We start from the raw sequence: 14,159 nt of genomic DNA on the forward strand, positions 1-14,159 counted from the left end.
CTGTAAAAGATACAAGCTACTCGTAGCACCTTCAGAGAAATGTTTCCCTCTGCTTTGCTCTTTTTTCTCCCTCTCTCTTTCTCTCTCTTCCCTCAGCCTCCTCTCTCCATCTCTTTTTCTCTAACATGCCACCTGGGGGCAAATCTCACTCTGTCTCATCTGCTGCTTAATTTCACAAGAGCGGCCCTCAGTAATGAAGCGCCTTGATGTACATTTGCCAATTTCTGCCTCTGCCACTGAGGTATAATTGGGATGTGACTAAGCATGAATACTCGGTGCAGGGTTGGTTGACCTCTCAGTGACCCCGCGGATAGCGGTTTTGTCGTAATAGAGGTATTATCTCACATAATCTGGGAATGGAGAGGAATTGTCTGCAGGGTTCCGGGTTGGAAATGAATTAATATAACTCCTTGCTCCTGCCTCAACATGGAGGAGAAGAAAAAGAAAAACGTCAAGGCGTTTTTTGGGTTTTTTTTTTTTACACGCTCATAATGAAGACATTTTCTTCTTATCTATGTCACTTTGTGTTTATTGGAGTGGGAGAGTCGCTCCCGGCAAAAGCCGGGGTAGATTGTTTTCAGAACGGCAAGGAGATGGGAAGACATGGCACCGGGGGAGATTTCACTCTACGTGTGTGAAGTTTTTTTTTTTTTTCGTACCCCTGGTGTGGGTGCGCTCTGTAGTCATGCACATATTCGTGTGTATGTGTCTGTTAATGACCCTGTAAAATGACAAGCTGTGCTGGCAGTGAGAGCACAGCCGACGGTCATATAGGGAGAGGGTAAGGGGGAGTGGGCAGGAGAATTTATGCAGGTCGAGACCAGAGAGGGAGGGGGAGGAGGGTCGACAACAGTGTGATTCAACACAGTGTCATCAGTGGGGACATTGGGCCCAGAGTGCCCCCTTTGTATTCCCACCTGAGAGGCCTGCAAATGGAGGGTCCACGCTGTCATTATTTACAGCCCGCAGCACCTAACCTTGGATTTGGAGCTCATCACCGCGAAGGGAAAATCAGATTGGACTTGACGTGTACCCAAGCCAGTGACCTTGATAAGTGTGAGGTGCCTGCAGCAAGAGGTTAGGGAAGAAGAGTTCCCCTGTGTCAGCTTTCACTGTGGATTTGTACGTGCACGTGTGTATGTGTGTGTGTGTGTTTTAGCCAGGTGAGGGGTGGGAAGAGAGAGGGGCTGAACGACGGTGACTCAAGTTGACAAGGGTCAGGACACTCATGGATCCAGATACAAAGACCATTGCTGGAAGTGACACAAATATAGAAGTTAGATAGCTGTTAGATTAATATTTGGATAATTGGTCGATGGTTAAATGAACAATCTAGCATGCAGTAATTTTCACAAAAAACAGTAGAATAGCTGTGCAAATCGTATACACAGAAAGTTGATCACCACGCCTGGTGTTCAGTGATTGATTGTCATTTCATTTGATTTGTCGTTTTCTTTTCACCCGTTAATAATAACTATCCTGCAACACAGAACATCAGCGTTGGATTTCAACTGTCTGTTGTCTGTTTTTGTCTTAGATACAAAATATAATTGGTAGCTATTACTTTGGGCCATTGAATTTGAGATTAATACATTTCTTCAAAAAGCACAAAAAAATGTGCTATTGGAGAAATAGAGAAAGAACCCTGTTTTTATTAAACCAGGTACAAGCTACAAAACGCCCTCCAGTTCAGCTGTGTTTGTAAATTGGCTTCCTTGGTACAAAAGCACCTAAGCCTTGTACCTAGGAAACAGTGAACCTTCTCTGTAATTCCTCCCTATAATTTCTTCTTTTTAATAATTTTTTTCCCCCGCTATCAAAAACGGGTTAACTGAAGCCGACAGGGAGTGAGTGGGAAATAACACAGAGCATCTCAGGACGGCTGATAAAAATGCCTTTCTCTTCCTCCTCCTACTGAGAGGCTATTTGGTCGCGTGAAATGATTAATTTCACACATATACGGGTCAACCCGGAAAGCAGCAGCATCTCATTCACAAGAGGCTCCAGTCAGCAACAAACCGGGAGGCTGCAATAAAATGGGCAAACAGCAGCACGTACTGTTGGTCAATAAATCTCTGGAGGTTAAACATGAGCTCTGTAGAACTTGAGCAGCCCCTCCCTCACCTCTGTCTTTTTCCTCTCCCATCAGGTAAAAAAAAAAAAAAGAAAAAGTGAAGAGCAGTACGTGAGTGTCCTGCAGTAGCAGGTTCACACAAACTCTCTCTCACACACACTCAGAGTGTGTCTGTGTTTGCATAAGTAGGATGGAGCCTTCAATTATAGGGTTTGTGTAAATAAGGAGATGAGACTGTTTTTAGCACACAGGGAGGAAGCAGTGCTCGGATGAAAACAGTGCCTCTGTGTGGTGCTGAATTGGGCTCCGGTTGTTTACGGCAACTCACAGCCCTCGTATATCACATGGAGTGTGTTTGCTGTGAAGCTACACTGTGTGTGTGTGCCATCTGCCGTGGCTGAACTTGACCCCTTAAACAGACTTATATTTTGTAAACTGAGTGTGAGTGTGACTGCTGTTTCTGTTTTGTCTCCCCTAGTGGATGATCCAGGAACCCCACAAAGTCGCCACCTTCTTCGGCTGCATCGGGACCGACCGCTTTGGGGAGATTCTGAAGACGAAGGCGGCGGAAGCCCACGTTGACGCCTATTATTACGAGCAAAACCAGGAGCCGACGGGAACCTGCGCTGCCTGTATCACTGGAGAAAATAGGTTAGCCACCTTTAAGTCACCCTTGGCCAAAACATGACCCTTTGGCTCTGATTCAAGAGAGTCACAGTGGTTCGTTCGTTCACCTCCGGGCAGGCAGTTGACTCCTCGGGGCTGGAAGTCATAACGGGGAATCATAGTTGAGCTCACACATCAAAAAGAAAAAGCACAGCTTGAGTGTGTTTTCCAGGCTGCCCCAGTGGGTTGTCATCCATCTATAGGCTGACAGTAGCAATGCGTTAGAGATGGCTGGGCTATCCCAGCTCTTACCTGTCATCCTCCTCGGCTGAGAAAGGTGCTCCAGCATCTCCCCAGATTCTCACGCCAGAATCATCATCAACATGTCAGCCTGGAGACAGCAGAGGTCGAGTCCTGCACGCACATCCACTTAGACACAGAATGTCACACACCTTGAGCTCTGCGGTTCACGATAGACCAGGTGTGGATCGATAACCTCCTTTTCTAAACACTCCCTTTTCGTTGCGGTCCTTCATCCACCGCTGCTGGACTTGTCAGTCAGTCATCGGCTGGACCCTGACCGCCCCAGGAGTTGGACCTGCTGAATGGTCTTGGTGGGGGTTGTTTGATATGTGCTCTGACACCTGAAAAGGTCAGGTGCTGTGCTCGGGGAGAAGAGCCCTGTAATATTTCTAACAGGTGTTTAACAGACAGCTCAGGAGGCCATTGGAAAGGTCGCCACCGGGCCAGATTGGGAGTGTGATGGCTTTGAGAGATGAGGAGTCACAGACCCCTGGGTTTTGATTAGTGCCTAGCCTTGGATCAAAAGGAAGAGAAACTACAGACCTTCTGTTTACCACTTAAGATACAGCCTTCAAAACAATAGACATAGTGTATGACCTTTAGTATTTTTGTGACAAACATATATATAAATATATATAAAATATATATGTATGTATACATACATATATATCTATATATGTATGTATATGTATGTATATATGTGTATATATATATACACATATATATATGTGTATATTGGGATTGGGATTCAGTGTGTCAGTCTGTTAGGTGAAATTACCCTTTAAAAATATGCGTATATATGCACATGCATGCATACATTCACATAAAGGTATTTATAAATGTATACATACAGTATATGTTTATATGTATGTATATGTATATAAATATATATATGTGTGTGTGTGTGTGTGTACATTTTTAGACCCTTAAAATGTGTACTTATAGGGGCTTCTACTTTGATCCGTGGTAATGGTACCAGACATAGTCCCCAGTACTGTTGTGTGTCCTTGAGAAGGAAGGATGCCTTTTGACATAAACCACAGTGAGCAGTCGTTTACTGCAATTTGAAAACAGGCCTCTTCCTTTAGCTTCAGAAACCTCCTGTCATATGGTGGCCCTTAAGTAGTGATGATGGTTGCACTCATTTTGATAGCCTTTCATAAAGTGACGGCACACAAGGAGTGCCTAACGAGCTACGCTAGGACAAAGCCACCTGCTCCGCACTCCAGCCCCACCATTCACTACTCCAGTCAAGTGTTCACTGAACAGCACATTGGGCTTTTTTTTTCCTTTCATTTTTTTTTAAAACAATACGCTACTTTCCAGGTGATAAAATCATTAAAAATAAATTGTGCTTTTGGTTTTTTTTTATATATATATATTTTTTTTAATCTCCCTTTTCTGCTGCTTATAGCAGATAACCATGTGTTTTAAAAAAAACAGGCAGCATCCAGATGACTTTATTTCACCTCGACTCAGACATTCTTAGAAACAATTATCATTCTTTTTCTATATCTCTAAAAGAACAAAGGGAAATCTGGTGCCTGGGTGTTTTTTAGGGCTTTTTTTTAAGATGAAAATTAAGATGGATGATATGTGAGTCAGAAGATTTATGGGGTCTGTCTCGGCAGGTCCCTTGTTGCTAACCTGGCAGCGGCAAACTGCTACAAAAAGGAAAAACACCTGGACTTGGACGGCAACTGGGAGCTGGTGAAGAAAGCCAAGGTCTATTATATTGCGGTAAGTGAGACCCACTACATTCAAAATGATTGTTCTCTAACTTGATTGCCAGAAGAGAACCAAATGTTAAGAGGCTTTATTCAGGAAATGCCTCAGTGCGCCTTCTGCATTGTCGATCTATCCATTCATCCTTTGTCAAGTGAAATGAGTTGCGTTACCTATTGAGACAATACAGCTCCATTCTGCCTATTTTCTTCTGTCTTTGTGCAACGGAGCTGCAGCACAGTGTGAAATTGTTCTACATGCTATGCATTTATTCATTTCTTTTAATGTGAAGACAAGCCAACAGGTGCTGTGAAAGTGTGAAAATTGATTATGCAAGTTCATTTGACTTCCCCCTCCCCAGCCACCGTTCCCACACGGTCGTCCTCTTACAGACGAATCACAGTCGCAGATTGAGGAGGACAGATGTGCGTTTAGACAGTCACACACACTCACACTCAGGGCTGCACTGCTGAGGTAATGTCTTCACTTACAGCTCCTGGAGCGGGATGGCCATGCCATGCTCAGGTTTCACTTTTTGGGATTATATTTAATTCTCTCAGATCCACATCGTCTCTGATGTCAAGTTGAAATGATAGCCTTGAAATTGTGCTGCATTCCTCGTCTTTAAGCAGGTCATTATCGACATAAATCAGCCTTACGGCCCAGCCATCAACATGCTTCTCGGCATATTGTCCCAAGTGAGATTCACAATGGTTCCCCTGTTGCCCACAATCCCTCTAAAGTGTACTGTAGTGCAATAATGATGGAGGCTTCATAATTAGCTGCTCCGGTCGGAGAAACAAACACTAAAAAAAAAAACCGGAAAAATCGTCAGTGCTCCTGCCAGAAAGTGGTCCATCCTCTGGAGTTTGTGTGGTCTCATTTTTAGCCTCTGCTTCACATTAGCAAACACTGCACATCCTCTGCAAATTGGCAGTTGGGCTATGCCCACATCCGACAGTCTTGTGCACTGGGAAAAGCTTCCGTGGGATTTGAGGAGGGATAGAAGGGCCACAAATGGGTGTTTGTCAGTGCTCGGAATCTCAAACACGGTGTTCGGCGTCCCTCCTGGGCCTCTTTGTCAAAACACGGGGATCATTCGCTTTATTAGAGTCCCGTTCTCGCTTCTAAAGTACTTAGCCAGATACACTGCCACAGCTTTTCCCACTTAATACTGTGTGGCTCGTCTAGACCGGTGTTCAGCAAGGCCTCCTCTCTCCATTAACCTTGTCGAGAGCACTCAGATGTATTTACCCAATTTACAGCCAGATTGTACATTTCTCCCTCCCTCCCTCCCTCCCTCTCTCTCTTTTACACTCTCACTGCTGAGAGACTACCAACCTTGGTTGTATATTAATGTGGCTCGTCGATTCTCCGTTAAAATCGCCACTGCTCTCTCTTTCGTACTCACTAATCCTTAAATGTAATTATCAAACGAACCGCCGTGCGAATGTTAATACGCTATCCGCTCAAATGTGCGCTTGTTGTTGGTGCAGGAAGTGTGTTAAAGAGGTGATTGATGATTCCTGGCCGAGGCTCTCAAGGTGCCTGCTACTGTGTGGTGTGATTGGATGAAAACAAAAATTATTAGTGGGATCTCGCAGCCAGTCTGGCTCATCCGACAGCGGTTGTGATGGCAGCAGCAGCAGGGCCGGTGGCAGACGCAGAGCACAGAGGCAGGCAGCTTTCCCATTCCTCACAAAGAGAGAGGGAAGGGGGAGGGAGAGAGAGAGAGAGAGAGAGAATGTTGAACTCCTGCCAAATGTTTGGTGGCAGGCTGTTGCTAGGAAATCTGGGTCCTTAGGCAAATCATTGCACAAAGACCAATAACAAAGGCGTGAGGGGTGGGGGATGGAGGGTGGCTAAACGCATTTCAGGAAGATGATATCTCTCTTTTTCTGTTGTTGTTGTTGCCATTCTTGTCTGCCATCGCCGCTGCACTGATGTTTACAGTGACATCTTTCCTCGAGGAATGTGAACATCAGAAATGGAGGGTGATGTATTGTGTGAAGGAGAGATGAGTGACTCTAATTGGTGGGGGTGATGTGTGCATGCTGGCCCAGTTAGCTCCTCTCTTCCCCTCCTTTTCCTCCAGCTCCAACTCCCCTCCCTTCCCCACCTCTCCTTTGGCCCTCTGTGGACTCCCCCGTCCACCTCCCCTCTCTCTTCTCCCTCTTTTTTTTCAGTCTCCTTTTGCTCCCTCCCTCCCTTTCTCTTTCTACGCTCTCTGATACACACACGTACACTGGCTGCCAAACGTGCAGTACGTGCACGCATGCACACACACACACTCCTGCAGCATACCACTGGCTTGTTTTTCTTAACGCTGAGAGCTTTGCCCTGTAATTTGATCTCCACCGCTTGATGCATCCTCCATGATGCCACCATGAATTAACCTATGGCTCCACAGCCCTGCTTAGTCCCAGCTAATAAAATGCCCTGTCCTAACTCGTGATATTTACATCCAGGGATGGAAAAAAAAAAGGAACAGAGACATGCATGGCATTTGTCTGCCACGAATAGATGGAGCTAGCACCAGAAATGAAAGAGAATGGAGACGGACAAGACAATTGACTGTGAAAAGGCCTGTTAATGACTCGGCACAGATGGTCAGAAATAACCCAAGGATAGGCGGAGGAGACACTGGCCCGTGCCAACTGGCATGGTACAAAAAAGTCGCCCAATGAGACACAAGCTGCAGTGCTGTTAGGTCACAAACCTGATCACAGCTGTGGATGCTGCTCGTTTTTGCCCTAAGCTAACAGCTCAATCCCCGTTAGGCATCCAGAGGTCAGCCACGCCTGAGAGAAAACAGCTAGCCCACCTCTTTTTTTGTTTTGTTTTTTTCTCTCTCTCAAAGAGGGCAGCAAGTTGGAGTAGAATGCCTCATATTGTTAACACTGGCACACTGCATATAGCATTAATTGGCAGTTGTGTTCTTGCCCTCGCTGCAGGGGAAAGCTGAGTTCAGCTTCAGTCACTGTAGCATAATATGCAAGAAAAAAAAAACGAGGCGAAGGGGAGGGCAGAGGCAGGGGAGAAGGAAGAAGAGGAAGAGAGGGGGGAAAAAAGCGCAATACTGGCACCACAAGCAGCACGTCAGCCTGCTTACACCCCAGAGTGGCACACATACACACACGTATGCACACATTGTTACTCCGCCCCGCCAGCCCCTGCAATTTGCAGCCAAAAAAGCAAAGGGAGAGGTTGTTCACACACATACACACTCAACTAAGTGACACCTCATCAGCTAGCCGAAGGGCTGATTAGCACAGAGGTGACTGCGGCTGTCTCTCTGTCCAAGTCGGAGGACTCACATTGTCCTCACACTGACCTTGAGCTTTCTCCCCTCCGTTGCTCTACTCTTCTTTTCTATCTTTCCCCCTGCCTATTTCATCAAGCCGTCCTCCCTTCCTGAGACACCATCTCCTCCCTCCTTTTCCCTTTTTCTCTGTCTACTCTCCTTCCTCTCCGCTCCGTACTGCACCACTCCGCACTGCCCCTGTCCTTCCACAGAGCCAGGGAGGGATCACGAGGCAAAATGCAGGCGGTGAAGAGAGAGAAGAAAGGGAGGGAAGGAGAAAAGTGGAGGGGGGAGAAAAAAAAAAGCTGGCAGTCTCTCCTTTTGTCTGCAGGCGATCAGTTACAGTCCTGGTTGCCGATGAAATTTAATCCCCACCGCATTTACATGCCAAGTTTGACTTCTGGCAAGCCTTATTAAATAGATTTGTAAATCATTTCATCTTGATTAGAATCTATTCTCCAGGGATCAACATTTTCGTTGCCTTGCTCATGTTTTTTATGTGCACAGTCACTGGTGGTAAAAATTTGAGAGTCAACCTCCAGGGGTGGTGATTTTCTGTCAGACTGAGTGCTAGCAGTCCATTCAGGGGGACAAAGAGTAATGGGCGCCAAGTCCTGTCCATCTCCAGCCAGCTCCTTGTGTCAGCTTGTCTCCAGTCTGTGGAGGTCATGTCTCTGGGTTGTGATGTCTCTGCTCTTTATTAGGCTGACACCGCAGTGTCTTTGGCGTGAAACAATGTCTCCTCAAATTGCACCTAATCAGATGGCATTTTGTAATTACAAACAGGCGTCTTATGAATATGAATTCATCATTGTTCAATTACAAGCCGCCGGCATCATCTTTACTGGCATATTTATTTATTTATTTATTTATTTCCTCCTGCTGGCCGGGACCAATTATAGGATTTCAATCTTGAGGCAATCAAGGGATAAGGGTGAGGCGTTTAGTGTTTGCTGTCACTATATAATTCTCCTGAATGTTAAACATCCATCTGGGAGGGCTGTATTTGTCACAAAGCTGCGCATGGAGCTGCACCTGCCTAATTGAGTGGTAATGAGCTGTCAGGAGTGGGGGCTCGGTGATTGGCTCTCAGCGGGGTGTCCCGTGCCAGTGGGATGTATGGGCCGGCCCCCCTGTTACCGCAGCCCCGCAGGCCTGAGTGGGCGGGGCATGGTAAATGATTTGGAGCGGCTGAACCACACAGGTTGTGGGGAGACTTCTGCTAGACTGGGGGTTTATTTATGTTGTTTACTAATACGGTGTATTTACTGTACTCGTTTACTGAGCTCAAACTAGTACTATCAATTTGAAACTTAGCATATACAGCATATATATATATAGTGTGTATATATGTATATATATGTGTGTGTGTATATATATATATATATATATAGTATGTAGTAGAGAACTGGATTATTTTTCCAGTGTGTTTTTAAAATTGTCATTAAAAAAAAATACACACATGTACCACTGAAGTATTTCACCTCGTTTTGGCTCCATATACGGAGCACCACCTCACACTGAGCTTTACAACAACAGTTTGGAATTGTTGTGAGGAAAGTTGCAGAATGTGGTAGTTTGTCTCTCATTTGGTCTCATCACTGTGGCGTCTATTTTGTTCTAGTGCAATTTATTTTTATGCATCTTTGATGTTGTTAGAAATGTGTGTGTGTGTGTGTGTGTGTGTGCGTGTGGAAAGGCTTAACATCTGGCAGGGCTCTGCTGGTGTTATTTTTGGAGATTTTATTTCCAGCATCCTAATTTGAACAACAACATGGAGGATAGTGCTTTAATCCACTGCATCTCCAGTAATTGCCTTTTAGGGGTGAAAGTGCAACGCTTGCCGCGTGTGTGTGGACCACTTTGGACTTTGGCAGTCTTCCAGGCTGTAGTCCACATTACTCTAACGGCATGCGGCGACTTTCTCCTCATACACCCACGTTACCTTGTAAAAACCTTTTTTCTCTTTCAGCAGGGAAAACACCGTGTCCTCTCACCTCGGTTTACTGTGTACATCTGCTCCACCGGCAACTTTCCTCTGCCTCTGTTTGGAAAAAGAAAAAAAGAAAAAAAGAAAGAGATGAATTGGTTCAGACTTAATGATATATTTTTTTAAACTTCTTATCACCATGTCCCCTCACTGCCTCTGCATCAAGGCATGACTGTGTGTCAGCGTGCGTGTGTGTGGCTTTTTATTCATGAGACTCAAGTTGTAAAACGTGGAATAATGTTTCAGTCGTACATGCTGTGGCCATTTGTTTGGGTTCCACGGCTTAATTGAATAGACTGAGTAATTATTTGTCAAGTAATGCTGAGCAGAAAATAAATAGCCACTTTGCGGCGGTGAATTGTGCCTGATGGCCATGTGTTGATACTCTCACCAGGGGAGTAAAAACCTGCTCTAGTGGCTAAGTGTCTGATTAAGATTCACATGATGGAACCACAGACGCTTTAGGATAGTGTGTCTCCTGGGCGAAGATAGTAAGTAGAGTTAAGTGTCCGACGCTGTTATATTATCACACCGGTGCTTTGATTGAATGGAAACTGCGAGGAATATTCTCTTCAGCGCAACCTGTCGGCAGCAGCGGGGTCAGTTTGTCAATTTCCCAGAGCAGCCTACAAAGAGTCACCGCAGATGTGCATTTCTGTGTGGCAGAAGCTGGACGCTGCTCCTCGCCGATTGTTTCCGTCTGTGAGGTTTCATTTCTCTCTTTCATGTTGCTGTAATTTGTTTATGGTCTGTAATAAGCCCCTGCATATCTTCCCTCGGCTAGTTTGGCCTGGATCCATTTCAAACCAACAGTTTTTCAAAGGAGACTAATGGCTTCTGAGACTAATACAATTCTGAAATGATATGATAATTTGACTCCATTTATTTTTCTCATCATGTCAGACCCGACTTTTAAAGCAATGTAATAAATAGCTGTGTTTAGTCAACGCGAGTCATTCGCCGCGTTTCTACTAATTACAGTTCTTTTTGTTCTTGTCAACGTGATCCTAAACACAAAGGAATGTTTTCATCAAAGGTCATCACTTCTATCTTTGTGAATAGATGATAACAGAAAGCAAATGTGGGTCAGTAGGTAGAGGGTGTAGTGTTCACACCAGAACTCTGGGGGTTTGACCCCAGACGGCACAGTTGTTTACATGCCGCTGTGGCCATGGGCAACAGACCCTCACCCCGAGTTTCCATGAATGGAATCAAAATATGTGAATGATTAAATAAAGAAAAAACTAGTGTAACACATTTTTCATTGTCATTAGGACGAGAAAGGCACTGCAAATACAAGTTGTTTTTTTTTTTATTTTTACATTTGTTAATATCTCTGTTACAATTACTCGTTCTACTTCAGGAGAAAAAAAAGTACCACAGAATTATTTACGGCTCTGTCAAAACAAAAGAAAGCTCTGTTTTCAGCCGACAAACAACATTGACACAGAAACAAGATAATATTTCAATTAATACTGTACAGTAAAGCAACACTTCCAGTGGAGTTTCTTCAGGTGTGATTGACAGCTAGAGACTGGTGACTGGTTGCTAGCAAAGATCAATGTCCCTCAGAAACAGCCTCAGTTAATTTCATTTGTGCTCCATTTCTGCCATTTGAAAGCACCTAAATACATGCGTCTTTATACTTAGGCAGTACACAACAAGTACTTGCCTGGGTTTCACTGCAGCATGTCTGGACTTAACACAGCCAGTGGGAAAGTGTGTATTTTACACGCATGGTCCGACTCAGACATAGGCCACTACTCTGACCTTATCTATTGTTTCTCAAGTGTATATTGTAAGCAGCTTTAGAGGCTTTATGGAGACTCAGCCAGCAGGGCTGCTGCTGCTCTGGCGGAACATTTGGACCAGTGGCAAGTGTCAGATTTTCAGTTAAATCTCTTAACCCACTTCTTTTTCCTTCCTCCTCCCCTTGCTCTCTCTGAGTCTGTTTCTTTCTCTGCCCTTTACTTCCTGCCATGCTAACAAGCTGTCTGTGATTTGTTTTTCATGTGTGGCAGTCAACACCCCCTTCTCCCCCATCAGCATGCGACTGCTATGCCAGTGGTGTGCCTGGTGCCCAGGCCCTGAAGGGCAGAGCAGAGAAGCAGCCAGAGCAGCTGCACATCTACACCGACACAGCAAAGTCCTCCGGTCACACTGTGATGCCGAGGCCAGGGCTACTTTGATTAGCATGTCCGTTGTTACTGGCCAGCTTGAATGCCATGCGCCACGAGTCCAGTCGTCTAATACTGCGGCCGGCTAAAGGGGGCCGCTTGCTGCAATTACTGATATGGCTCCTTGTTCCCAGCGTGGAGCGGAGTCCAAGGAGAGAGCACCCAAGTGCCAAATGATTGTCCTCTGTAAATATGAAGCAGACGTCTCTCTTTTTGATGTTCTATATGTGCGTGCCTTATTTTCAGATGCCGTGGTGAAATCACATTTGAAAGCATTTTGCGCTCAACATAACGAGGAGGGTGGGGGGCGGGGGGAGGGGGGGCACCAATCAAAACAATAACTGTGGTTCCTTTTGACAAAGCCCTTGGCTCACAATTGTCAGAAGATGTAAGCTGACTCATCCACACAAGAAGGGCATGTATCCCTGGGAGCCAGGGGTGAAACTGCTATGATGAATCTTCCCTTCTGTGCTCTCTCCTCTCTATCGAGCCCGCATGGATTAATTACATGACTAGCAGCTAGTTTAGGCCCATTATTTATTTTTTTCATCTAATGAATAATTTCACTCTCCTTCTCCGTCTAGATTTTATTCTTTTTTTTTTTCTTCAGCTTCACCCTGTGGAAATGAGAATGCATTGATTATTTTCCATCTAGCAAATATCCCACCAACTGAGGAAAAACATGCCTTCCACCTAATTGGTTTGTTTATCTTGAGCAACAGACTCCGGGTTTGTTTGGACTCTGGCTGGCATCCACACACTGCACCGCTCCTCAGCATGATTACTCACCTTGGGAGGAGGCTGCTGGAGCAAGGTTGATGTTCCCCGCACAGACATCAGGCTGTCATTCCCTCCGCTTATGTGACATCATTTGCCGAGACAGATTTGTTACAGGAAAAATAAATTCGGGCCTAAAAAGGGATTGATTTAAGGACAGGCTGTGAGTGGAAAAAGGCGACAGGAGGGATGGAAGCTCCCAGACACATTTCAGCAGAGAGAGGGCTCGGGCCGGATCCAAACAAGCTGCCAGCAGAAGATGGATTCTGGCTTCATGTATAATTGATAAACTGTATGTTCTAGGTGTCAGCTTTAAAGAGGGAGCTAGGACTATATCAGGAAGCTATTTTTCCCTCTCTGAGGCAAGCATCGTTTTTATTTTGTCCTCCCCCGTTCTCTGGCTTATCTTCTCACTTCAGAAAGCCTGGATGGAAATTATCGTTTTCTTTGAAGGCGACATTCAGGAAGTGTGGCTTTAAAAGCACATCCTGTTTTGGTGCCTATTATGAGAGCCGGTCCAGGGCAGATAGCCATCTGCAGAGCTGACTGTACATCCTGAGTTATCAGGATTTGCCATCTCACTTCTGACACCTAGAACATTAATATTAGCTATGGGAGACTCCGTCTTGCTGAAAGCAGCATAAAAGGATTAATGCAGTGCTTAGTCTTTTGGGAATGTTACACTTTATTGACCCATATTTGACACCGTAATGCCTAATGATGACACAGAGTCGGGCAGGGATAAGGAATAGTAAATCATCTAATGTCATGCACACAAAATGGCAGTGATTTGCATTCAGACAAATCAATCTGGATCGATCTTTCCAGATTTTTTTTTTCTCTCCCTGTGACATTAAATAGAATGTTACTTCATCATCAGCATCCTTTAGCTAATGACTACATCAGGCTGATGACACGCTCTATTCGTCATGCTGCATGTGCTACGTCTTCACCTCTGGGCATGAAACAGCTGCAGCGTTTTAGCATATGACGCTACGTACAGCAGGGCCGTGTCCACTCCCTGTGATCATATTCAGTTTATATATTAGTGTTTTGATTTTAAATCCTCACCAAAAACGTATCATTTATGTGAACGTGACTCCTGAAGGATACCGGGTGTCAACAGGAACTGGGCCTGCATGGAGGGGTAACCACATCCTGGCACCCAGCAAGAATTTAAATCACGCCAAAGTGATTGTAATT

At 45.1% G+C, this 14,159-nt stretch overlaps 1 protein-coding gene across 2 annotated transcripts in view; it reads left to right on the forward strand.

The window, feature by feature from the left end:
• Positions 1-14,159, forward strand: part of adkb (adenosine kinase b) — a 105,432-nt gene that overhangs the window by 36,967 nt on the left and 54,306 nt on the right. For both annotated transcript variants that reach the window (XM_008313882.3, XM_008313883.3), the window contains exons 5-6: positions 2,553-2,725; positions 4,615-4,723. In XM_008313882.3, the coding sequence (XP_008312104.1) occupies positions 2,553-2,725; positions 4,615-4,723 (282 nt within the window). The remainder of the gene's footprint in view (positions 1-2,552; positions 2,726-4,614; positions 4,724-14,159) is intronic.

The sequence above is a fragment of the Cynoglossus semilaevis genome, chromosome 8 (assembly GCF_000523025.1).
Source record: "Cynoglossus semilaevis isolate Cse_v1.0 chromosome 8, Cse_v1.0, whole genome shotgun sequence".
Lineage (NCBI taxonomy): Eukaryota > Metazoa > Chordata > Actinopteri > Pleuronectiformes > Cynoglossidae > Cynoglossus > Cynoglossus semilaevis.